This window comes from Acomys russatus, chromosome 13, assembly GCF_903995435.1.
Source record: "Acomys russatus chromosome 13, mAcoRus1.1, whole genome shotgun sequence".
Taxonomy (NCBI): domain Eukaryota; kingdom Metazoa; phylum Chordata; class Mammalia; order Rodentia; family Muridae; genus Acomys; species Acomys russatus.
The window spans coordinates 19,842,750-19,869,744 of NC_067149.1; the positions used below are offsets into that span (position 1 = coordinate 19,842,750).

A 26,995-nucleotide genomic window follows, 5' to 3' on the forward strand; every position below is an offset into this window, starting at 1 on the left:
TCAGCGGTCTGCCTTCTCTGGCCTGGTAGACACTCACACCTCACAGCTTCTCAAATGGAAAGAGATGGGACGCCTCTGCTGCCCGCCTCCTCCGGGTCATCTTCGGGTTCTCCGGCTTCTGCTCTTGTTTAACCTCTCGGTTTTGTGGCCAGGAAGCAGCCAGGACTCTGGCTGCTTCTGCCTGTGAGCTGGTCCCTTCCTCCTCATCAGAAGAGAGTCCGCCTCCAGCATTTGCGTGGGGAGCTACTACCTCACTCTGGGGGGGAAGACAGTGGAGGGGGCACTGTATGGTTAGCTGCACATAGCTGACTTTAAAAGGTAGCAATGGTCCCCAGAAAAACCCAGTCTTGAGTCTGCCTGGGCCACTTGGAAGACAAGTGTGCTGGGGGAACCCAGGCTTCCTTACTGCCCTTCCCCAGCCTAGGAACTCATCCAAACAGGTACATGAGCAAAAACTGCTGGTGGGAAGAGGGTGTCCAGGCAGGCAGCTCAGTCAAGTCCAGGGGCAAATAGGTGCTGCTGTACACATCACCTCATTCTGACATACATGCATGGTATTTTCAACTACTCAGTGCTTATGACCAACCTTCAGCATTAAGGAATCTGAAGTGGTACCCCTGGAAGCTGGCTGGGTTAGCTGGGGGAGCTATGAGCAAGTGAGAACAAGCCAGATGAAGGGGTCCTTAACCGGATTCACGTGAACACATGACTAAAATGTCTTTAGCAGGAAACCAGGCAACCAGAAAGGAGATCATAAAGAGAAAAGAACATTTAGAGTACAGTCTATTGGGTCTGACTTAGTACTTATCACTCAACTGTTGAAAGCTCTGCCTGCACAGAGATGAAAACCCTCCCCCATACCCAGCAATGGGGCAGGTACTGCAGCTGTGTGGAGTGTGCAGGCCTGAAGCTGGTCACAGTACTGGGAATCCTGGAAGCTAACAGGTGCTGACACACTTGCACTGCCTACATGGAACTCTATAGCAAATTAGACCCAGGGAGGTGTCTAGGTTAGGATGTAGGGCAGCAGCAGCTGAGGTCAACAGGTAGGCATCCTAACATAAAGCCACCTACAACGGGCTAGAGAGATGGCTCAGAGGTTAAGAGCACTAGCTGCTCTTCCAGAGGACCTGAGTTCAATTCCCAGCAACCATATGATGGCTCGCAACCATCTATAATGTAATCTGGTGCCCTCTTCTGTTGGGCAGGCATACATACAGACAGAACACTGTATATGTAATAAATAAATAAATCTTTAAAAAAAACAGCCACCTACAATGTGATGTCACAGAATCGGGCCAGTGACTGAGTGGTAATGTTAAAGCAACTTCTATTTGCCTGCTTCAGTTGTCTCAGAGGCTTATTGCCTCCTTCTGCTGGCCTAGGCCTAGTCCTAGAAGCTTCTAGCCTCTGTTCAATCTAACCTAGGCCTAGAATGTTTTCAGCCTCTGAGCTTACTACTTAATAAGCTCACCCTTTCTTATTCTTACTGAGCTCTGGGCTGCTGGCTGGTTCAACTCAGCTGTTCAGGCTCAAACTCCTCTCCCAGCTAACTTAAAACAATCTGGTTTTTCTCTAAGCCTCTGAATTGCTCTGCTTGGCCTCAGACTAACTCCAGCAATCTTTTCTAGTCTTCTGGCTCCTTCTCATTCTCCAGTTTGTTCTGTCTTCACCTGTGTCTAGCTGTCTCATTCAACCTCTCTCTGTAAAACTCTCCTGGTAACACTGCACCCTTGCCCCACCTTGCCCTTAAATAGCTTCCCTTTCCTCTCTCTTCTCATGAGAGTTGGGTATATCCTATTCTGTGAAATCTTTCTCTGATTCATCAGCGCATACCCAGACTCGAGAGGCAGAGGCAGGTGGATCTCTTTTGAGTTCCAGGCCAGTCTGGTCTACAAAGTAAGTCTAGGACAGCCAAAGCTACACAGAGAAGCCCTGTCTCAAAAACCAAAAACAAACCCAACAACAACAACAACAACAAAAAAACCCCAAATAAACATGGGTGCTTCTTTCCACAAACTAACTTTCCTTCATTGTTTAGGATTTAAGGCCTGTACCACCACACCTGTGCCTAAGCTTTTCTTTACCTGAAACTTGCTCTATACTAGCCTGGCCTTGAACCCAGATCTGATTGCTTCTGTCTCCTGGATTAAAGGCGTATTTGCTTTCGAGCCGGATCACACAGACCTAGTCCTAGAAGGTCTTTGGATGTGATCTCTTGCCAGAGTAGCCATGTTCTGAATTAAAATTCCCCTCCATGGTAACCTTAGGAATCTAACCCCAGGCTTGTTTTGTATACAAAGGCCCACACTGACCTTGGCCCCATATCGGAGTTTCAGCCTCTCTCTGATGAGCAGACCTCTGACCAGCAGCTTCCAGTTCCCCAGAGCCCGCTTCTCCTTTTTCTGCAAGCAGAAATAAGGGAAGGAAAAGGTGAAGCAATAGCAGCATCAAAAAAATATCAAGGCGGAGCCTGGCACTCTGACACCTGTATCAAAGCAATTTAGGTTAGAAGAGTCTCCCTGCCTGAGCAGACGGCAAGTAGTTAAAGCTCTTGCTGCACAAGTGTGAGGACCAGGGTTTGGGCCCCTAGGACCCTCATAAATTCTGTGTGTCCGTGGCAGCCTGCCAGGAATTCTAGCCTCAGAGGATGGAGACAGGATCCCTAGAGCCAGCTGGCTAGCTATCAATGAGCTCACTCTGCTTTGACTGAGAGACCCTGCCTCAATGAATAAGGTGGTGGATTGATTCCAGGTGGTAAGGATTCCAGACATTAACCTGGCCCTCCACATGCATGAATGCCATACCCCCAGGCACACATATACACACGTGCACACACCACATAAAAAATCAATACCAAAAAAAAAACAAGGGCCGGGCATTTAATCCCAGCAAAACTCCGGAGGCAGAGGCAGGTGGATCACTGAGTTCAAGGCCAGCCTGGTCTACAAAGCAAGTCCAGGAAAGCAAAGGCTTCACAGAAAAACCCTGTCTTGAAAAACCAAAAAAGAAAGAAAAGAAAAAAGAAAAGATAGGGTCTCCCATCGAATCAAGCCTTGCTTCCAAACCATAAATCAGATTTATGTAAATAAAAGCCACTAACAACCAAGTCTTTTGTAGGCATCACTGACTAGAAGACAGCAATCAGGTCTAGAACCTAGGCCTTCCAAGTCAGGACCACAGTCCCTGGAATTTGCATGCAGGCAGGCAGAGGACAGGACAGTGGATGTGGAGTGCAGGTGGGAGCTGTTTTACCCAGAATTCATCCCTAGAATGCCCTCAAGTCAGAGCACCAGGAGAGCTAACACATGGACTTTCCCACCTTCTTTCATGATGCGCAAGTGGGCTGGGCAGGGGAGCCCAGCTGGAACTTGCGGCTTTCCTCATGCGCCCCGTTCACACTACTTACCTCCTTCTCCTTCTTCTCAATGAGGTCCTGTTCCTTCTCCCAAGCAGCCAGCAGCACGTCTTTGAATTCCTCACAGACTACGTAGCCATCAGTTCTGTGGGAATATTAACATGGATGAGCTCCCAGAGCTGGCCGCCTACCCTGCCCTTCCTCCCCTGTTCAGAAGCCAGTGGCCCTTTCTGCATATTTGGGGCCCTGATGGACATTCTGGCCAGCCGGTGGCAGATGCCACCCATGCAGGATGCAGGCCTGTGGGAACCTGTACCTCTTCCTCCACAGACCCTGCCTGAGCATTGAAGTGATAGTCCTCAACCCTAGGACTTCACACAGGACTTCACCATGCCTTGGTCCCCAGCCCGTGAGCAGCTCTAGGGAGCAGAGCTTCAGTCTAGAAGTCCCAGGACACTCACTGCACTGGGTCTGCTGCTTCTTGGGACTGACGGGGATACAGCTAACTTTAAACCCAGAGTCAAATCTGGAACCTAAGTGCCACTAGCCTCAGCCTCCCCAATTGCCACCGAAGGCCCCTCACGCACACTGGATGGCAGTAGCCTCCATGGAAATCGAAGCCAGTGATGGCCTGCACACAGTCGATGCCCAGCTTGCGGGCCACACGGTGCAGATTGGGCAGGTTCATCTGGACACAGCCGATAGGCATCATGCTGGGCAGGAAGAGATACACATTCCCAAACTCATTCCGAGGTACCTGCAGAGATGGGCATGCCAGGGAGGAGCTGGATGGAAAACAAGGCAGCCTACCCTGACACCCCCTGACCCCACCCCCAACTCCAGAGCTGTCCTTACCTTCCCATCCACAGCCACAGGAGGCTGATACTCTTCTGTCTGCCAGTGACCATAGAGGGCCAAGTCATTGTAGTCCTGCAGCTGGGGCTCCGAAAGCCGGGCTTTCCGGGCGCGGTTGGAGAAGCCTTTCACCATCTACTCCAGAGGAAACGGCCAGGCTGTAACAAAGGCTTCCAGCTCTAGGCACTGAGCCCACACCAGGTACTGAGTGCTGTCACTCTGACACAGATGGACCGTCACCAGCTACCCTGTACAGGGCACTACATGGTTCTCTTTCCACTAGAGAGGAGAAGCTGAAACTGAACTTCAATCTGTAGCCCAGGCTGGCCTCTAACACCTGATCCTCCTGTGTCAGCCCAAGTCTGTGATCACAGGTGTGCCAGCATGCCTGACCTCTGTGCTTTAGATTACTACTAATCTCCATGAGCCCAAGAGGTTCATGTCACTCACTCCTCTGTGCCTAAAGCCACAGTTCAGGAAGGACGGCTTTTAAGTTCTGTCCTGAGTTCTGAGTCCCACTACAGTGAGACAGTGGCCCTAGAGAAGAAGTGACTTACTCAGGTACCATGGTTTACAGGTGACAGGAGCCAGGGTTTAACTCAGATAACTGCTTATCTCTCGGTAGAGTGGATCAACCAGTCTCCACCTCAGTGTCACCCGTGGAAAGCAGGGTCTGTTCAGCATGCCAGTGCACAGATGTCTAGCAGCCAAGACCTAGATCTTTTTCTGGGGAGCTGAGAGATGAGAGGAGAGGAGTGGCAAACAGAGGTTGCATAACACAGACAAGGGCAGCACTGGCAGTGAGCTAAGGACTAGCTTCTGGGCGTGGGCACACAGGCTGCTCTGGTGCAGGGGTCAGGTCAGCAGAGGTCGCTGGTAAAGGGCTACATGTGACTTCTCTCATCCTTTAATTCTTTTCCTTTTAAAAAGCCTTTGGAAAACCACTCTTTAGATGAAGAGCCCACCAAAGGGACTCAGGCTTGGTATTGTCCTAGCTACATGCTGCACCCCGCTCTCAAGCCTAATTCTCTTGGCATAACCCCTCAGCTAGCCCTGTGGGTCTCAGCTGACTTTTGGCTCTGACAGTCTCCTGAAGCAGCTGTTTGCTCTGGTTAGCTTTTTATTGTAACGTGACACTAGGTTGTCACTTGACACAACCTAGTGTCACCTGGGAAGAGAGAACCTCAACTTGAGAACTGCCTTCATCAGATCTGCCTGCAGCCATCTGAAAGAGAGTATCTTGGTTGATGACTGCTGTGAGAGGGTCCAGCTGTGAGATGGGCACTATGTGTAACACCCTATCTGGGCAGGTGGATCTGGGCTGTGTAAGAAAGCTAGCTGAGAGCGCAACTAAGGGCAGTTTCTCCTTGATTCCTGCCTTGAATTCCCTCAATGATGGACTGTGACATGGAAATGTAGGCCAAATACGCCCTTTCCTCCTTCAACTTGCTTTTGGTCCTGGTGTTCACCACAGCACTAGAAAACAAACTCGGCCATAGTTCATCCAGAAGTGTTCAGTGAGGACAGCAATCATGGCACATGGCTGTAGGGGAGGTGTAAGGAATACAGGGTAGAATGGGAGCAGGCCACAGCGAAGCTGAGACATAAATGGAACAGGGAAATGCTGATCAGAACACAGTTGGAGAGAAGGACATTTAGGACCCAAGGATAGGGAGAGCAGCTGTATCTGGGACGCTGACGTGGTCTAAAAAGGAGGAGACAGGTGCCACATGTAGTAGAAGTTTTGATTTCTTTAAAAACTCAGTTATGTTATATAAATAGGTTTTTGTTTTAATCCCAAGTGTGGAATATGGAGCTGCTTTTAGTTTATCCACAGCTGATAACTGCCTCATGCAGCTTGGAGAAGGGCATCCTCTCTGGCAGCTAGTAACAGCCTCATGAGGCTTGGAGGAGGGGCATGGTCTTTGCCAGCTGCAGATAGTTTAATTCTGAGGACTCTTGAGAGGATTTAAGTATCAAGAGCCAAGAGAGAGCCAGGGAACTCCAAAAAGGACGCTCTGGGGGGCGAGCACACACTTCAGCAAGATGGTCAGAAAATACTCCAAGAGAAAGAAGAGAGGGAGAGAGGGAGAGAAGGAGGGAAGGAGAGTTCGAAGAAACAGCTGGAGGAGGAAGAAGGCGGCTGGTCAGCTGGACTGCCAGATATCCCGAGAACTGAGATCAGTATTGCCCCAAAGAACCTAACAACCCTAGCCAGCTGGAAGCAGCTAAAGAGAACTCCAGGCCCTCTCCCCACGAACCTTCTTTCTCTCCTACCTAGTGTGTGTGGTGGGGGGGGGGGGGGGGGTGGAGGGCGGGGGTTGGTGGAAGGGAGGTAGAGATATAAGAAACCCCACTAAAATCAATATAAGACATACATGCAATGGCCACAGCATTAATTATGATCACGTGAAGCCGTGGGCTGAAGTGACAGGCAGCTAGGGCAGGTCTGCCACACATGGCAGCTGTCCTGAGAGAGCCACAGAGCTATAATACAGGGAATGCATTTGATCTAGAAAAGAGGCTGTCTGGTACTCAAGAAAGCAGCACTAAGGGCAGAGCCAGGAAGATGGACATCAGAACGAAGGGAGAAATTTGGGGTCACACTAGAAGTGTGCTGTTACCTGACCAACGGTAGAACTACTATGAACTGCGATACTGCAAACCAAACACAGAATTACAAATAAGGACTAAATAAAATTTAACTGGCTCAGAGATGTGTGTGTGTGTGTGTGTGTGTGTGTGTGTGTGTGTGTGTGTGTGTTTTGTGTGTGTAAACATGTTGAAATGCTGTTTTCAATATATTCAAATACTTCTTGTGGTTTTTATATGACTATTAAATATTATAAAGGTGTGACTCTTACTGTAATTCCATTGGACAGCATTAGTCTGGGAGTGAAAAGGTCTACGGCAGATCTCAGGAGGCCTCTGACAGAAGAATAAGTGTGCATAAAAGGGACACTGTGCTCTGCTAGTGTGGTTAAGCCAGTGTCTGTAACACCTTGCTGAGTTCATGACCCTCACAGGCAACTAACCTAAAGATGTCACAGAGTCAGAGGCAAGTGCTGAGAGCAGGGCCTGTGAGTCCTGAGCCCAGGATGTTACTAACTGCAAGGCCTACTGGCAAGTCATATGATACTGTCTGAACTCTTGACCTTCTCATCTGTAAAACTGACATCACATCATGGTATTGATCCCGAGGGTCACTGGAATGCAACAGAGCATACATGATCCCTAAGGTCACTGGAATGCAGTAAATCACATATAAGCAAAATGACTGGTGAACTTTGGCATGCAGGGCAACCAGGCTAGAAGGTTTCTCTATGAAGCAAGGCTTGTACCTCAGAATAACCCAACAACCCAGCTTTATCCTGCTGGCTCTTGAGTTTATAACATGAGTCTCCAGGCTACTTTCTGGTTTTTTTGAGACAGAGTCTCCCTGTGTAGCCTTGATTGTCCCAGCCTCACTTTGTTGACCAGGCTGGCTCAAACTCACAGAGATCCACCTGCCTCTGTCTCCCTGAGTGTTGGGATCACAGGCGTGTGTGTGCCACCACACCCAGCTATGAGACTACCTTCTGGCCTACAGTTCTTATTTGAAAAACTTATTTCTATTGAGAGAATATCTTGTGAACTGTATGAATCCAACACTTGACAGTAAAAAGCTAATGGCCTATAGCTGAGGCAGGAAATAAGAGGTGGACCATCCAGTAGACAGGATTCTGGGATAGAGCCAGGTGCAGGACTCAACTGGTAAGATGTGAGGAGGACAAATGTATGGCACCTGAGCACAGGTAGCCAGCCACATGGCAAAATGTAAATTAATAAAATGAGTTATTTTAAGTTATGAGCTAGTCAGAGAAGAGCCTAGCTATATGGCCTAGGTACTTTTAAATATTTTGAATCTCATGCCTTATTTTAAAATAATGTAAATGATTATCTCCTCAAACCCTACTCAAGGCAAAGAACAGGCTATCTCTGGCTGCCTATCCGGGCATGCACCAGTATCACTTTCTCAATACCTCGCCTTCCCAGCTCTTGCTGCCAGGAACATCTCTCTGCAGGCATCTCACAGTTACCTTGTAGGGCACTTCTCCAAGCCGTACCACTCTTGCTTGCTTCAACCATGTGTCCCTGGAGTGCAGAGTATGCACACAATCCCTAAGAGAAGAAAGACAAAAGACAAACTCAGCGCACACTGTAAGGATGCAAGACCTCTGGGCCTCACCTCAGCTTGTATGTAGCAGATGTGGGCATGGCCCTGTTAATTCTCCTCCCGAGCTTTACCTCACACCTGGAGCAGGCTGCACCACACAGTGGAAATGGCCTCTTCTTTGGACTACCTGTGCCCAACTGTGACCCTAACCCGACTGGAGCTTTCTAGCTGGGGTGTTGTACCTACCTCTGGTTGCCCCTTTCCCAAGACTGCCACCCAGAGCCTATGGTTGGAGCCGTCTCTGTGGCCTGTGAGGGAAGGTGCAAGGCAGCACAAGCAGGTACCAGCACTCACCAAGCAGCATCTTCTGAAGGTCTGGCCACTGTTGAACACCGGGACATCTGAATGTCCACAAGGTGTGGTACACTCAAAAGAAAACTCTTGAGAAACTAACTAAAGGAGTGAATAGACTGTGGTGGAGGGCGGTGCATACAGAAGCAAGAAATGATTCGGGCCTTCATTCAGGGGAGTTATTCTGGCTTCACTGCCCCTGAGCTCAGAGCAATACCATAGGCCTACAATTCTTTCACTGCAGTCCAGCACTCCCTGGCTGAGCCTTCATAAACAGACAGGCCCAGTACCTCTTCAGCTCGAAACACTAACCCATTTGAAGATAGGGGCTCTTACAAGGAAGGGCATTAGATTTGTGAACACTAGAAACCTGCTCCACAGTCTTGAGCTTTATTCATTTACTTTCTACTGCTGTTTATCAAACCTACGGCACAGCGCAGCACAGCAGGCCCACATCAGTCCCTTTACACCTTCCTGAGCCCCAGGAGCTTGCTCATCAGCCAGGGTAACCAGCTCATCCTCTCTACCTACAGGTAGTGCATCTCTGTTAGGACAGAAGCTCCACCCTGCACTCCCATTGGAACCAGAGCATCTCTGATTGACCAAAGGACTTCAGACAGGAGCAGACAATGCAGCAGGCAGAGAGACTGACGGGCAGGCATCCCTTGAAAACCCCAAAGAAACACAGCCAGAAAGTACACACACATAGCACTCTCAGAAAATGCCAGCTTCCAACCTTCTCACACTCATCAGAATGGCTATTACCAGCACTTCTGAAGGGGACATGGAGTTACCGGTAGCATTGTGCACTGCTAGGGGAAAATAAATGGTGTGGCCTCGGAGGAAACAGTTCAGCCATTCCCCCCCAAAGTTTCTGTGGTATGCAAAGCATGGACTCAGCTAACACACATGCAGCACTGCTCCGAACAGCCAGAAGGAGGAGCTGGAGTCAACAGAATGTGGCCTCTTTGGAAGGGAAAACACAGTTTTAAGGAAGGAGAGGCCAGCAACATGACTCAGTAAAGGTTGTTGTGACTCCCCAACAAGGCTCAAAACAGGACACCCTTGTGCAGGGTCTCTACATTTCTGTGTTTTCCATTTATTTAAAGCAGCCCCTATATTTTGGTCCATACACATCAATGTTTTAAATCCCTTCTTTCATTTGTTTCCTACTGCTATTGCTCAAAATCTCTGCTTCTATTTTTTTTTCCCTCAGTTCTAAATTCTACTCATCTTTCTTCAGGTTTAACTTTGTAAATATGATACATCTGGTATTTTATTTACAGTACTTTTCTGTTGCCTTCATTTGCCTGAAGTACACAAGCACACACAGAGCACAACTTCTCAGCCGTTCTTGAGGACACAGCTGGTCTTATATTTTAACTGTCTTGCATTTACATAATTTCCCCTACAGCTTTTTGCTCTTGGTCTTTTAGTACATGTTTGTTTGTGAGCTCTAATTTCTTAGTCACAGAACACGAATACCATGGCTCACCCCTGAGACTATTGTAAACGACTGAGTCTATGGTTTTTTTGTTGTGTTTTGTTTGTTTTTTGTTTTTGTTTATTTGTTTGTTTGTTTTTCAAGACAGGGTTTCTGTGTAGCCTTGGCTGTCCTGGACTCACACTGTACATCAGGCTGGCCTCAAACTCACAGGGATCCACCTGCCTCTGCCTCCCAAGTGCTGGGATTAAAGGCGTGCGGCACCACGCCCAGCTACGACTGAGTCTATGCAGCAGGTGCTAGTCCCGGGCCACCAGGACACAAGGACGATGCTTCACACACCTGGAGTAGACAGCTTCTCCACGACAATACCCGAGGACTGCAGCTGTCTCAGGGTAGATGGCCTGGAACTTCAACAGATGGCGCTTCAGGGCATACAGAGGGTGGTTCTTATATGTGCTGATGGAGGTGGGCAAAGACTGGTCCAGGTGCTTTGCCTGAAACTGCAAAGGCCAGACAGACAGTGGTGAGCACTCTCCTAAATGAGGAAAGGAGTATGAGTGGATTACTAAACATGAACCTGTTCTGACAAGAGACTGTGGAGCCCAGACCTGTCAGTGACTTGGTGACACTGTCAGTCACCGTGGCCATGAGGTGCACTAAGGATCAACCCAAAGTCAGACAGCACTAGTAACTGTGATGTGCACTAGCAGCAGAAAGGTACCTGTTTCCAATCCTTCAACATCCTAAGCTGAGCAGACCAGGCCCACTCAACTAAAGATCTTCATGGAAGAGAACGCCAATTTTCCTACTGTAAGGCCTGACCTCAGTGACATTGCCATCCTACAGCAAAAGGACGATCAGCTGCAGCTTTACTGAGATCCACACAAGTCCTGTACTGCGATAAGAATTTTGGGTTATCAGTAGAAAACCCACTGCTATGAAGCAAACCCTATTTCCCAAGCTGACTTGACTTTTGGTATCCCTTCCAAGTCCCAGGGAGCTCCTACAGCCTGGCACACTGTGCCCGGCTGGTTGGTTTTGGGGTTTTGTTCTTTGTTTGTTGCCACGTTGACCAAACCTAGACACATCTGGGAAGAGGGAATTCCAACTGAGGAATCGCCTCCATCAGGCTGGCCTGTGGGTATGTCTCCGGGGCATTTTCCTGACTGCTGATTGGAAGGTTCCTGTCTCTGCTCCTGCCTGGGTTCCTGCCCTCAAGGATAGATTGTGATGGAGATGTGTAAGTTGGTGATAATTAAATGCAAATAAATAAATATATAGAAAAGTACGTATTTCTAAGGCTTATATAAATACGTTCAGAAATATAGAATTAAACTACACTAAAATATCTACATACTGCTGGGCATAGTCATAAAATACCTACATACTGCTGGCAGAAGGGTTTGATTTCTGCCCAGCATTGAGCCTGGGCAGCCAGTGTCTTACCTCCAAGTCTTCCTTCTTGTCCCTCTCCGTATATGGGCTCTGATAGGGTCTCAAGGACTCAGACCACCACTTAGCATCAACCCGGCACTTGCGGGTTGCTGTCATCCAAACTGGGTCATATCTCTGAGTGATGTCTCGGACCCAGCCATCACTGTCAATGCCTACAACATAGGTCATGGGTTTGGTGGCATATTTGTAACAGACCACAGGCTGGCCCACCACACCATGCACACAGTCCACACACACCCACTTGGCCTGCGGCTTACAGTACACCTCCAACCACTGGTCTACACCAGCAGTTTTCCTATCTTCTTTCTCTTCACCACCACTGGAAACCTTCTTGCCTCTCTTACAGCCTGAAGAGCTTGAAGATGCTGCTGGAAAGCTTGGTGGCTCACGCTGGCTTCGACACTGGGTCCTGGAAGCACTCTTAGGCCCAGCCTTTGTCCTCTGAGGAGCTAAGGCCCTCTTCTGCCTTCGAGGGCCAGGTTTACGATCCTCCTCAGAAGACTGCTGGCCTTCTCCACCGGACAGTTCAAACTCAGAGCCACTGCCTGCTTCATCGCTCCCACTCTCTTCTTTGTAAGACACCTTGGCAGCCACCTGACGCTTTCGGGCACGTGAGCGGCTCTGGACTTTCTGCTCAACCTCCTCTTCCTCACTGCAGGAGGGCTTTCTCCGCTGCCTGCTACCCACAGCAGCCTTGCTTCTCTTCCCTCTCACATCTGCCTTGCCACTGTCCTCAGAAAAGGTTTCTTCTTGTTTGATTCTTTTGCTGGTCATGGGTTTGTGGTAGCTTTCTGAAACTTTACTGGAAGGTTCTGAAGAGCCTCCAGGAACCTCTAAAGATGTCTCCTTGGAAGATTTCTTTCCCTGAAACAGTAAAAAAAAAAAAAAAAAAGATACACATGGGTATATCCTATAATTCTAGTACTTGGTAGGCAGAGGCAGGATGATCAAGAGTTCAAGGTTATCCTCAACTACAGTGAGTTTGAGCAAAAATCTAGGATATATAAGACTTTCTCTCAAAGAGTAGAAAAGAGAGGAGGAGGAAGAGATGTATTAATTTTGCTATTCTCTGTCTTATTTGTTCTATGAGTACAGCTGTGGCTAAATTATGAAAATTAACCTCCATTATTGCCAGGTGTCAGGTGGCATGATACCCTAGTGAGGCAGCACTGACCTCCTTCCTCACATACGTAAAAGTGCAGAGTCTTTTATCCACCAGCCCTCCACCATGCTAATGAGGATGGGTGACTGTCTACCTGGCTCACAGGCTAGAAAGGATAGCTTGGAACCAGCCCTGCCTGGCTCAGATGACTCTATGCACACCAAGCTCAGGGTGTTAAACAACCACTTGTGTGTCCATCTCTAATACAGGGGATGTGCAGAGTAGGCTCAAAGGAGCCCAGGCAGCATGAATATCAACTCTTAAAAATATGACACTAGGCTGGCAAGATAGTTCAGTGGGTAATGACACCTGCTGCCAAGTCTGACAGCCTGTGTTCAATCCCTGAGACTCACAGGGTGGAAGAAAAAAGCCAATTTCCACAGGTGCCATGATATACACACACAAATGTAAGAGAAATTTAATAAAAAATGATAATGACCAATTTTCTTTAAATGTAAGATTTCTTCCCTCTTCTCTAGTGGCTCTAGACACCCCCAAAGACCTCACCTTTGTCACAGATGACTTCAGTGGAATGGGCTGTAGAGACAACACCAGCCGGGTGAACAGCTGCAGAGCCCGAAGGATCAGAAGAAATATCTACAGTGACAAGAATAAATATATTTAACTCCCTAGTGTGAGGAAGCTGACCCAATGTATTTGGTGCTTAGATGGGAGAGGATGAAAAACACCCCAATACAGGACACAGGACACTGTTGTAAATAACACTGCAGACTCAGCTCACAGGAAAAGTCACCATATTTTCCCAAGAAGGATTAATATAATCTATATGCATAATTAATATAAAGACTACCTGCATACTTAATAGCACCTATTACTGGGGTTGTCACAGAGACTCTTCCTGCTTACCTATCTTTTGAGTGTCCTGTAGTCAGTATTATATGTGTGATTAAAAGAAAATAAAATGAAATAGTCAGGGAAACAAATGTGGAAATACAGTTGTCACCAGGTGACACATCTGCTTTCTGTTTTCCACTCCCCACCTTTTACCTGGAGGCTACAGCTCTGAATTACTGACTTGTGAAGGATAAGCTTAGTGGCAACGGTGGTAATATATTTCAGAAAGCTGCCCCTACACCACCACACTAGCTCCTGACCACAACACTCTGGTGAGAAAGTCAGAGGTGAAGACCAGAAATAGGAAGATAGGACATCTAAAAAGCCATGAGACCATGGAAAAAGCTATTACCTGAGACTTCCTTTATCTGGGGTTTTTTAAAGCAACCTGTAGAGCAGCAGCCATGTGATGGTGCCACACACCTCTAACCCCAGCAGCCAGCAGGCTGAGGCAGAAGTCTGGATTCTGGGCCAGCCTGAGCTACATAAGAGACCCTGTCTGAAAAAAAAAAAAACCGAGCTGAAGGAGGCGGCTCACTGGTAAGGAAGGTTTGTCACCCTCCAATCCCTAGCTCTGAGCCCTGGCATCTTCCAGCAAAACTGTGAGGTCACCAAAGACAGAGAAAGACCAAGGAACCATCCTGTTCTGGAGGAAACTAAGGGAGCAACAACTCAGTGTATCAGGGGCTTCTAAACCAGGAGAAGGCAAAGCCAGGCGCTGTAGTCTGTAGTCTAGCTGGCAGCACTGCACCAAAGGGAGCTTCCTAGTTCCTTGGAGATGGGGCTGGAAGTCTCAACTAGCGCCTGCCACTAGCTGAGTGGTGTCCCTACCCTGTCTATCCTTCCTGACAGCACTAACAAGCTGGTGAGAGAAGGTAATGACAGTGACAGGATCTGACATATTATACTCTTTAAAGGCAAATCTCAGGTCTAAAGAAAGCAGGAATGTGGCCAGACATGCAAATGCAGAGTGTGGTCTCTGGGTAGCTAACAGTTGTGCTGGCTATCCTTATGTCAACTGACACAAACTACAACTATCTGAAAGGACAGAACCTCAATTGAGAAAATGCTTCCATAAAATTTGATTGTAAGGCATTATCTTAGTGATTGATGGCAGAGGGCCCAGCCCATTGTGAGTGGCACCACCTCTGAGCTATGGTCCCGGGTTGTATAAGAAAGCAGGCTGAGCAAGCCTGAGGGGAGGAAGCCAGTAAACAGAACCCCTCCATGGCCTCTGCATGAGCTCCAGCCCTGACTTCTTTCAGCAATGGACTACAATGTGAAAGTGTAAGCCCAAAAAACCCTTTCCTCCTCAACTTGCTTTTTGGTCATGGTGTTTTGTCACAGCAATAGAAACCCTGAGACAAATTGGGCCCAGAGTCGGGTATTGCTGTTTTGGGGAGGATTGTAGAAGGACTTTGGAACTTTGTACAAGAAAAGTCATTGAGTGGTCAATGCTTAGAGAGCTGTTCTGTAGGAGCTTGGAGGCAGCAATGTGAGGGTAATGCAGAAGAGGACGGAGGCCTGGCTTGGGAAGTTTAAAGACTCTATCAGGGTCATTTGCTATTTTGAATTCGGATCCTGTGCTTTTGGTTTAGCTGGGGCTGACAAATCAGCTGTGATTGGCAAAATACCTGCACTACTAAAGTGAACCCTTTGCTTTGCTGAGTGAGCTGCAGCTAAGAAATTAGCAATGACTGAAAGCAGCATCACAGAGGTAAAATCTTCTGGGAAGTGTTTCCTCAGGGTCAACATACACAAGCGGTTGTGTACACAAGCCACAGTTGTACTTTGTGTTTGCAGATGAACTTGGTAATGGAAGAGTCACCCAATTGGTACTGGTTTTGAAGGAATTCAGGGATCACAGGGAGCAGGTGAGGCCCGGCACCGTGAAAGGCCAGGAGAGGCCATTGGCTGCACTGAAGGCCCAGGACTGAAGGGGTCATGCAAAGAAGTTGAGGCTGGGCACCATGAAGAGAGTCTATCAGAGGCTACTGGTGAAAGTGCAGCCCAGTTGCAGCAGAAAAACCCTAGCATTGTGGAGCCAGTACCATGGGATGACTACCAAAAGCAGCAGCAGCAGTGAAGTGGAGCCAGCCGCAGCCTCTGCTGCAGAGGGAAGAACTGGAGAACCCAAGAAGATCCAGAAGATCCAGAAGTAATCCAAAAGATCACGAGTGAATCCCAGATAATTGCACAATAAGTTATTTATAATATTGGAGTTTGGGTTTTGCTTGGTTCAGATTGTGACTGTGCCCCTCTTGAAGAAGGCATTTAACTTAATTTTGATTTTCATGGGAGCCCACAGATGAAAGACTTTGAACTTTTAAAAGAGGTTTGGAGTTTTAGAGAGATTGGGTATTTTTTAAAGGCTGATATTTGAAATCATAAAGACTGTGGGACTTCAAAGCTATGGTATGTTCTTAATGTGAAATCTTGAGGATGAGTAAGAAAGGAAATGGCTTAGCAGTGATGTGTTTGTGTACCAAGTTGACAAGGGGTCAGTTGTGCTGGCTAGTCTCATGGCAACTCGACACAAACTAGTTATCTGAAAGAAGGGAACCTCAAATGAGAAATGGCTCCGTAAGATCTGGCTGTAAGCCAAACCTTAGGCTGAGTCAGGGAATCCTAATGAAGAAGGGAGGAAAGATTGTAGGAGCCAAGGCTCCTACAAGAGCACAAGAACACAAGCCACAGAATCAACTAACCAGGGCTCATATGGGCTCACAGAGACTGGACCAACAATCGTGGAGCCTGCATGGGTCTGACCTGGGTCCTCTACATGTATGTCATGGTTGTGTAGCTTGCTGTTCTTGTGGGACTCCTAACAATAGAAGTGGGACTGTCTCTGACTCTTATGCCAGCTTTTGGGGCCCTTTTCCTCCTACTGGATTGCCTCATCCGGCCTTGATATGAGAGTATGTGCCTAGTCTTACTGTAACTTGTTATGCCATGTTTGACATATTCCTAGGAAGCTCTTTTCCTAAGGGAAACAGAGAAGGGAGTGAATCTGGGGGAGAGGAGAGGTAAGGAGAAACTGTGGCCAGGATGTAATATGTGAGAAAAGAATTTTTTAAATGTTATCATAAAAAAATGACTGTTATAAGGTTTTTGTTTTGGTTTGGTTTTGGTTTTGGTTTTTGGTTTTTCAAGACAGGGTTTCTCTATGTAGCCTTGGCTGTCCTAGACTTGCTTTGTAGACCAGGCTGGACTCAAACTCAGAGAGATCTGCCTGCCTCTCTCCCAGAGTGCTGGGATTACAGGTGTGCACCACCGTGCCTGGCTTATAAGGCATTTTCTTAATTAGTGATTGATTGCGGGCGGGAGGGAAAGACTATTGTAGGTGGTTATACAGGAACTTAATGTAGAAAAATGGCTCTCTGATCACATCCAAGGACCTTCTAGGTCTGCATGATCCACTGGAATGCAGACATGCCACACACCTTTAATCTCAAACAATGAGGGTTAAGTAAGTTTGCGGAAGAAAGCACCTATGTTTGAAATGACATCTAATTGAGGGGCAGACTAAGTGACAATTAGAGAAAGATTTGACAGAATAGGATATGCCCAGCTCTCACAAGAACAGCACAGGAAAGAGATGCCATCTAAGAGAGCACAAGAGGACGCAGTTCTATAGGGACAGTTTCACAGAGACATACTGGAGGGAGAACAAGCTAGACACAGTTGAAGACAAATGAGGCGGAGTATGAGGAGCCAGAATAGTAGAACAAACTGCTAGAGTTAGTTTGAGGCCAAGCAGAGCAATTCAGTCAGAAGCTAAGAGAAGCCAGTTTCAATCAGTCAGCTTGGGGAGGAGTTTGAGCCAGAATAGCTGATTTGAATCAGCCAGCCAGAGTTCAGAAAGAACTAGAAAGGGTGTGTTTATTCAGCAGTAAGCCTGCAAGATGACAACTACATTTGTTGAATGAAAGTTAACTGTTACAGGGGGTGCCATCCCTGGGCTGGTGGACCTCGGTTCTGTAAGAAAGCAGGCTGAGCAAGCCATGAGCAAGCCAATAAGCAGCACCCCTCCAGGCCTCTGCATCAGCTCCTACCTACAGGTTCCTGCACTGATTTCCTCCAACGATGGACTATGAACTGGCAGTATAAACCACATAAACCCCTTCCTCCCAAATTTGCTTCTTGGTCATGGTGCTTCATAGCAACAACAGAAGCCCTGACTAAGACAGCAAGTATCTCCCAGGATGACATCATATTTCCTTCCCATTAATGAGCACTGCCACCAGAGGAACCACTTACATGGACCAACTCATCATTATCCCTCGCAGAGTAAATGGCGATTCTCCTTTCCAAGGTCGTCTGCAGGCTGTCCTGTTCACTGACTGAAAGGTCTGCATTGACAGTGAAGGTTCCAATGAACCTGGGGAGAGACCAGGTGAAACAGAAGTCCTAGTCTTTTACAGCCAAGAAAACCAAAAGCAAGTGACTCTTAGTCTCACCTGCCTGTACTGGCTCCTCAGCCCAGCTAGCTAATGCTGCCCATTAAACTCAACCAGCTGGACCTCCTTGGGCACCCTTCCTAGACTGCCCACCTGAGGAACGTACACAGCTTTCTGCACCCCTTTGCCTCAGAACTCCTCACATTACCCTGGTATGCAGTGCATATGGGACTCCTGCCAGCCCAGGCTCTCTTCTAGTGCCAGGATCATCCTGGTGCTTCCCTCTCCTCAACGTCAGTGGGGAGGTCTATAGAACTGGCCTGAGCCAGCCCAAGAGAAACCCAACCCTATACCCCAGTGCTGGAGGATAGCTGATGGCCTTACCACTTCACCAGGTTTGAAAGGTAGTGGACATCCCTGTCTTGAAGTGGCACCTTGGTAAAGTGAGTTGGGATGATGGAGAGGCCAATGGCCAGCAGATCCGGCTGCCGGCAGATGCTATTTCGATAGAAGCCACTGGCCAGCAGGCACAGCAGGTGAACCTGAGGAGCAGGGAGAAGAAGCTAGCATGGAAGGAGAGCTGAAGACAGCAGGGATGTCGCTGCCAAATTCAGTGATTTGTGGACAGGAAACACTGGCTGTGCTTCTACACACAGTAAGTACAAAGCACACAGGGTGGCCATCAGCCATATCCCAAGGCTGTGTGTCTCACTCTCTTCTCTCCAATTACTCACTCCCTCAAAGAACTCACTAGCTCTTTTCCTCTCAGCAGTTCCTACCTTTACAGATAGACTACATGATTTTCAGATGAAACGTCACATCACCTGGTTCTGCTGCAGTGAGGTTAGCAGGAAACGTGAGCAAGCGACACAGGCTGCTCAGAGCACTTACTGAGGGCCAAGCATGGCTCTCCAACTGTTTTCCACTCACTCTGCTCATCTGAACCCACCTCTACTGCTAGGCACCCCACCTTAACTCCCATTCTCCAGTCTCACCCTTCACCAACCTACTGCAGCAGCAGCAAGGCTGACTACTCTGTCATCTCCACACAAAGCTTTGCACCTTCTTCCCTCACCACATCTTTCTCCACACAAAGGTGGAAGGAGCTCCCTTAACCACCTCCTGTAAGGCCAGCCTCAAGGACGGCACCTAAGCACATGCAGGCCTGCCTGTCACCCATGGACCCGCTTCTCCTGGCCCTACTTGCCCTCACCTTGTGCATGTTCTCCTGCACTTCTTTATTAAAGCGCTTCAGCATCCTCCGCAGGTACGTCTCAAGCTCCATCTTTATCTTCTCACTGAAACACACAGCAAGAGACCCAAGATTAGAACAGGAAACCACAACTCCATGCCATGACAATGGGGTCACACGCCCCAGCTCCTATACAAGGTTGAGCTACTCAGCCAAATCAACAAGTGACCACCATCTGCTCTCTATGGAAAGAAGAGGAAGCCCCGAGTGAGTGATGTCCTGAGTCATGCCATGGATCACCTAGCCTCAGGCTCATGGGAAAATGGCAAAGCCACCCCTCACCCATGAGACCCAAAGAAATGGCAAAGGCTTTTCCGTCCTCAGGGGGTTCAAGTATGGATGTTTTTGGTGATACAGAAAACGTCCACCATAGCTCTCCACCGTGTTTATAGCCTGAAGTCTGTATCCCTACAGAGGCTGCTGCTACTGAGATGATCTAAACCTGTTCCCTTGATCCAGCTGTGCACCATAAGCCATTTCTCCCTGCTTATCTCTATGTAATAACCCCACCTCCCTGTCCAACTCTATATAATAAACACACTGAGCTTCTAGAGGGTTGCAGTTTCTCTGTCCAAGAACCTCGACCTTCTGACCAGCTTTCTGTCCTTGGTTTCTTCTCCTCTTTCCCCTCTTGCCCCAGTCTGGTCCGTTCCTGGAGCCATGCTAGATGCAGCACCTTGTGTCTGCAAACCCGCTCACAGGTCACTGTGTAGCCCCTGGATGCAGCGCCTCCCATCTGCAAAGCTGCTCCTGGACACTGTGCAGCCCACTTCCCAACCTCCCGCAGCATGCCATGCCTCACCCTTAGGCCTCAAGTTCCCTTCCGTCAGAGTCCTAACTTCTCACTTTCTCCTCAAACTGCCACACTGATGCTAAATTAAAAGACTACATTTACATGACTGCCCTGCAAAACCTTTCACGTGGCCCGTCCATCTGCAAAAAAACCTAACACTCCCTGAAAGATACAATGTCTTCATTATGCCCATTGAAGTGGACCTCATTAGCTAGCTTATGCTCCGTTGTCCTAGGCCATCAGAGGCTACAGGGGAACTGGGCACCTGTGAAGGCTGAGTGCTCCTTCCACAGTGGGCACCTTCTCAAGTTGTGTAGTGGGAGGGGAAGCATGAGTGCCATGTCAGCCAACAGGGATTCGGGTCTTGACTCCTCCACTCTCTGGCTAAGAAGGCCCTGGAGAGTCTCATATGCCCTGAGCCTCTCATTTATAACCCTGCCCTAAGGTCATGTAAAGTAAGTGATGAACAAGGTACTTGGTCCTTCCTACACACCTCCACCTCCCACCCGCCAGGACATGCAGCTGTCTCTTTTCAGTCCTGCAGGCAAACCCAGGCTCTCCCCTGTGGCTCCAGACCACATGACATGCAAAGGCTTTCTTAGTGTATCTGCTGCCTATTTTCAGGACAGCAGCACAGAAACTAGAGTCCAGCCTACCTTCTCTTCCGTTCCTTTGCCTGCTCCGGTGTTTCAATTTCTATCTCCACTGCCTTCACAGGCAAGGCAGACCAAGAGGTGGCAGAATTTTCTCCCATGTCCAGCACAGGCTCAGTAAGTTCTATCAACAGCAATTTTTAAAGTTAATAATCATAACTGAGGCTGGAGAGATGGCCCAGTGATGTAGAGCAGTGACTATAAAGGACCTGTGTTCAATTCCCACATGGTAGCTCACAGCCATCTGTAACTCCAGTGCCAGGGGATTCAACACCCTTTCTAGCCCCATGGGTAGCAGGTACACGGCGCACAGACATATATATAGGCAAAACACACATATAAACTAAAGTTAATAATAATAATAGCTAGTATGTGGAACAAGATCAGGGTTCTGCTGGGAAATACAAAGTCAGGAATAGACAAGGAAGTGCCTGAGATTCCTGACTGTTTATCTGGCAAAACTAGAACAGACTAAAGAGCAAGAGGCCAGGACTTTTCAAAGCAGGCATTGCTCTACAAAGTCAGAGGAAAAAGGAAAAAACAAAGTGCCTAGTATGATGGCATGCATCTGTAATCTCAGCACTCAGGAGGCTGAGATCAGAGTTCCTACATCCCAGGTCAGCCTCGGCTGTACAGTAAGTTCAATAATAGAGGCCTCACCTAAAAAACAAAACAAAACAAAAACAAAAACACAAGATCTGGAGGCTGGAAAGATAGTACACACACATCCTGATGACCTGACTTTGGTACTGGATCCCACAAGATGGCAGAAAAGAAGTCTGCAGAACTGTCTCTGGTCTACATGGACATCGTGCACTTACACACATTCACACATGTTCACACGTACTTTAAAAACAAAACCAGAAAAACAAGAGAGAGGAGCGGTAGTTCTGTGGCAGAGCACCTTCCCAAAAAACAAACAAACAAACAAACATTCCTAAGGCCAAGGTTTAATCCCCAGCACAAGTAATAAATGAAAATGGACATGGTAGGGCTTTAGTTAAAAGAAATTTACAGATGTGTAACAACTACTGGACCTGAATTCAAAAAAAAGAAAAAAGAAAACAACAGAGCTATAAAAGCATTTTTATAACAACTGAAGGTGGTTTTCCATGTTTTGGGGTGTGATGAGGTTGCTTTGCCAGATAACACAGCACTACCTTCTTAGGAAAGGCATGTTCAAGTATTCAAAAGCTAAGCTTTGGGATTTCAAATAGCTAGAAAGTCACATTTGATATAAGGAAGCAGGTATCCAGACTCCTCTCATTTCTTAGTAAAAACGCTAGGGGGAAGCATGCCCCACAGAAGGAAATCAGGGATTAACTCTCATGGTGTGCACTTGCAGCTCAGGCTACTGAGCCAGCAGACTTCCTCCCCAAATCCTGCAGGCTGACTGGGCACAGCTCACAGTCACATGCAGTTTACAGAACACTGCCAGTGAAGAGCTCCGCCTCAGACAACTTCAGACAAGTAAAGAACTTGCTCGTACAGCTATGTGGTGGCGCTGGGCTGCAGTCAGCACTACACAATTCTTCCAGCTGCATTCTTCCATCAGCACTGCCTCTGTTTACAGCTTTCCCAGCAAAAGCCACTGGAGGAAGAGAACTTACACACTTCTCTGGTAACCCATGGGATTTTGTCTAAAAGAAGTCCCTACTGCAAGCCTGTTTTAAAGATGGTCTTTGTTTCAAAGAAAAACAACAAGACTGCAACATGAGACTTAGCTTCAAACAGCAAATAAATAAAGAGGCTCAAAGTTAGGAAAACACGACAGACCACCTCACCTTCCACCTCCTCCCAGTCATCTTCGCTGTCCTCATCTTCATCAGTGCCTTTGTCCGCCACCTCTCTCTTTGCATGTTTCTTGGCCTTCTTGCAGTCAGCTGCAGGGTCCCTGTGTGTGGATCAAAGATGCAAAGGCTCACATGTACACCCTCGTGTCACACTCAGGCTAAGCAGAACCTACAGGATTCCTTCTCCTGTTGACTGCTGCAATCATATCCATGAAGATGATGGACAGCTGGCTCTCAAAGTCTCAAGATACGAGGTGGGAAGAGCTAGAGTGTAAGGTTACCCTGGCTACTAAGCAAGACCTTTGTTTCTTAAAACAAATCCAGAACCTAGTAACTCACAATCCAGGTGAAAAAAAAACAAACAAAAATGCTCTGCCTTGAAATAGTGAGGGCACAATTAAAGAAGACACATAGTCACAGGAGTCTCAGAGAGCTGAGGTAATGGCACAGTTGCACATGGCTGGAGGCCAGAAAGAAGAGAGGCTCGCACCAGCTGAGCTGCCGCTGCCTGTGAACCAGCTCAGGGAACGAAGCCCAAGGACAATGAAGCTGGCACAACTCAAACAGGTCAATAAAAGTGTGACCACACATGGACCTGTAGCCAAGACCAGGCTGGGCGCTGCTAGTAGGGGGAACCATGCAGATAAGCAGCTGGACCGACAACAACATGCAGGGAAACAGTTGCCAGTATGTTGACATATTTCTACAGATTTGTATATAAATCCCGTCTACAGTTCTGGGTTACTTTTAGATTGTATAAATATTACGATACTTGGAATCAAGTGAAAACAGCCAAAGTTTTAGCACAGACATTTAAATTGATCTCAGTCTTGAGCTCCAATAGCATTTTTGGTTTTGTTTGCTACTTCCATGGCAACAAAATCTCCCCGTGGTCAGATAGTAGAAATGCTGCTGAACCACAGGTTAGAGCAGTCCACCCTCCAGTGAGAAGAAAGCAGACCTGCAGCATCCCCTGGCAGCCTGTGGATATCCCCAGAAGTCAAAGGGGGATAGGGAGTGGGCAGGAAGCTTATGTGGTAGAGCATAGTGAGGAATTGGCCTGCTTCACCTGGCCCACTACTGCCCTCGCTGGACTGCTCATCATCATCAACAGCAGGTTGGATTTACTCAGAAGCAAAGAACTCTTACGTTTTCCTCTAATCACCTCCAGCTTGCTTTGGCTGGCTAGTGAACTAGTCTTATGTTCACTGTCCCTCATACTGAAATAAGAATACTCACCTACTATAAAGGCATTCAGTATTTAGCAAACTACAGGCCCAGCCCTAGGTGCCATAGGCCCTGTGAACATGAATGAAGCTCCCAGTTCTAGCTGAGACCCAAGAGGTGTGATCACCCTAAAGGGTAGCAAACCTCGGTACACTGCACTGTCATGAATAATTGTCACCCCAGCAAATATATCACAGTCTGCAACAGCAATAGGAAATGGGGGGCAAAAAAGGCCAAGAATTTGTAAAAACTACAGCTGATGGCTTCAGACACAGATCAGAGGGGAAGAGAGTACTCCAGCGGATGGAAAACAAGAGCACGATGGGGGGTGGGGGCAGGTGGAGGTGGAGCTCAGTGATTAGCACTTGCTCACAACCCACGAGGCCATGGGTTAGATCCCCCAAACCATGAGAAAACAAAAAACATAAAAGTAAGAAGTGCAACAAGGGACAAGAATGTGCCCAGTGAATGTCCAAAGTGCACCTGGGCAAGAGTTGCCAGTGCCAGCGTGATGTGCCCAGTGAACATCAAAGTCCACCTGGGTGGGAGTTGACACTGCCAAATACCAGGATGGCAGGAAGCCTCCTGCCTCTCTGCTGGGTATCTGTGAAGTTGAAAGAGCACTGGACCAAGAATCAGGATCCTGAATTCTGCTCCTGAGGATGCTTCTAGCTAGCTGTGTAAACATGAATAAATCACTATCTCTGAGCTGACACTGAACTCATCAGAAAACTTGAGGCCTCCAGCTCCTGCTATCCTGACTCTATAGAAAAGCTTAAAGGCTTTCCTTTTTCCCACGTCCCCTTAGAGAGCCAAGAGTGACTTCCACCATCTTCGCTCTTCTGGTGAGAACAAACATCACCAGTACCATGTTTGGTCATCTTACCTGAAATCATCTCCATCACTGAGGGCCTCCTCCTTCAGAGCCTTGAGATTCTTGGATTTAGCAGTGGCTTTGGCCACTTTCTTTTTTGCTGGACCATCTGTAGGGTCCCCTGGATCAGTGCAGCCTCTCTTCCTCTTTTCTTGGGAAACTTTCGAGAGAGCATACTTCTTTGAGGGTTTCTGTTTCTCATCTTCAAAGTCATCTAGGTAACAACAGATGGAGAGAGGGGAAGGTGGAGGCAGAGTAGCATGCCCATAATCTACCCACAACCCCATCACTGGCAGCCATCACCCACCCATTCAACATCCTGTGCTAGGCAGCACCCAGTGCTCAGCCTGTCACCTGCAGCCTTCTCTGTGGTCACAATAAAAACCTGTAGGGTAGGGAAGTGCTGTCACCAAGCTACACTCTCCATTCTTATTGTATTGTATTGTATTTCTCCTAACACTGAAACCACCCTATGACTAAAACTCTAAAATCCAACCTTAAAGGAAATGTAAGGGAAATACTCAAAGCCACTCATCGACTCCTCACTTGTCAACCACCTGCCAAGGCCTATTGGCACCTACTACTTTCAGGTGAGATATTTCCAGGTCACAAACCTTGGTACCTTACTTTTACTATTGTGTTTCTGCTGTATGCACAGGCAAACACCAATACCCATAAAAGTAGTAGTAGTAGTAGTAGTAGTAATAGTAATAATAATAATAATAATAATAATAATAATAATAATAATAATAATAATAAAAAAGTGGGATGGTTTTTCAGGGATGAAAACAAGAGAAAGAACAAAATAGGACATGGAGGAAAATGAGACTTGTTTTTATGAAGCTTACACTTTCCTCAATCAGAAATGAAGATCGCTGTAGAATGAGAGACTGACAGGGCAGTAACTGTGATTCTGTGGTAAAAGATACCTAGGAATGACTACCTTAAGATGATCGTGGAGCGCCTTAGACCTGAAGCAGAGAAGAAATTAGCCCCAATAAGAGCCATGAAGAACATTCTAAGCCAAAGAAACACCAAAGGCCAAGCCTCCGGAAAAATAAACAGCATTATCTGAAGAACAGAAAGGTGGTCACTAAGAGCCATGAGGCATGGTGGCATCTGCTCCCTGTGATGAGGATGATACCAGAAGATCTAGGGTTAGTCAAAGTAGGAGTATCTGGAAAGGAGATTCATTCCAGCAGAGTTTTATCAGCATCGAAATCCTGCGGGAGACATGCCAAGTGAGGTAGACGCTATATTTGGTGAACGTAAGTCTAAGGAAGTTTTAAGTTGGGAGACTTAGACATATGAGGTTTTGTTATTATTGTTCTACATAATTTGGCTGCTAGCTGGAGATCTGATGCAGAGGGATGAGGGGAAGACAGAAAAGAGACTTCGCTCACTCAAAAAAAGCCGACATGGGCAGGATCTCCAGCTACGAAATTAAAAGAATTAGGTACATACTTCAGTGTTGATGACGCTGGCCTGGACTTGCTGCCGAACTGGCAGGTAAGAAAAGACATGTTTTAACAGGTGGGTGAAGGGGTGATTAACAAAGATGCACAACTGGAGATGTTTACGAGCAAATTGGAGCTTTTCCTTTGTTCAAGAAGCCCATGCCAGGCCGGTGATGGTGGCACACAGCTTTAATCCCAGCACTTGGGAGACAGAGGCAGTCGGATCTCTGTGTTCCGAGGCCAGACTGGTCCAGGGCAGCCGGGGCTACACGGAAACTGTGTCGATAAACAAACAAAGGGTACTCCAAACCCGGAGGTACACCGGATGGCCGCCTGAAATTTGGGGGGAGGAGAGAGAGAGATCTCGCACTACAGGGTCTCCGAGGCACCATGCCAACTGCGAAGCTTTCTCCTGCACGGCCCTCAACACTTGCCAAAAGGCTGAACCTGGTTCTAGGCGTCACGGAGGGGGGTCAAGGATGATGGAGGAGGCCCTCCGGAAGCGGCGCATCCGGCCGCGGAGACTTTGTCGCAGACGCAGAACTGCTCCGCCGCCCGCCCCAGCCTCCGCCGCCAACGCATTGCAGGACGCAGACTCGGTCTCTCACCCGCCTCGCTCTCCTTAGGCCCCGCTGCTTTGTTGCCCTCGACTTCCCCGCCGCGCCTCCGCCGCCTTCCGCCTGCAGCGCGCTTTGGTGCCATGTTGCCCAGCGGCGTCCCTCCGCACTACACAGCCGGGACGCCACAGTTCTCCACGTGCCGGCTCCGCCCCAAGGCGGACCATGCCTGGCCGCGCCCCCGGACCAGGGTAGGACCACACCCTCCAAAGAAGCCCCGCCCCATGTGAACTACAGGGGCTCAAAGGGACAAAAATAACATAGTTCTACTTCCAGTGAGTGACGGCCTA

The 26,995-nt window shown here is 47.9% G+C and overlaps 1 protein-coding gene across 2 annotated transcripts; it reads right to left on the reverse strand.

The window, feature by feature from the left end:
* Positions 1 to 26,866, reverse strand: Xpc (XPC complex subunit, DNA damage recognition and repair factor). Of its 2 annotated transcripts, XM_051154916.1 has the most exons (16): positions 26,697 to 26,866; positions 24,644 to 24,845; positions 22,522 to 22,631; positions 20,741 to 20,861; positions 19,253 to 19,337; positions 18,424 to 18,581; positions 17,900 to 18,020; positions 13,292 to 13,381; positions 11,614 to 12,486; positions 10,507 to 10,667; positions 8,293 to 8,374; positions 4,214 to 4,348; positions 3,946 to 4,115; positions 3,410 to 3,503; positions 2,316 to 2,405; positions 1 to 256 (listed from the first exon to the last, which is right to left on the reverse strand). In XM_051154916.1, the coding sequence occupies exons 1-16, from the start codon at positions 26,788 to 26,790 to the stop codon at positions 41 to 43; spliced, it is 2,802 nt and encodes a 933-aa protein (XP_051010873.1). In that variant the 5' UTR covers positions 26,791 to 26,866; the 3' UTR covers positions 1 to 40. The 2 variants fall into 2 exon arrangements, with proteins under 2 accessions (XP_051010873.1, XP_051010872.1); XM_051154915.1 differs by lacking the exons at positions 1 to 256; positions 22,522 to 22,631; positions 24,644 to 24,845; positions 26,697 to 26,866 and having other exon boundaries at positions 2,080 to 2,405; positions 8,236 to 8,374; positions 20,741 to 21,378.
* Between the last annotated feature and the right edge of the window lie 129 nt (positions 26,867 to 26,995).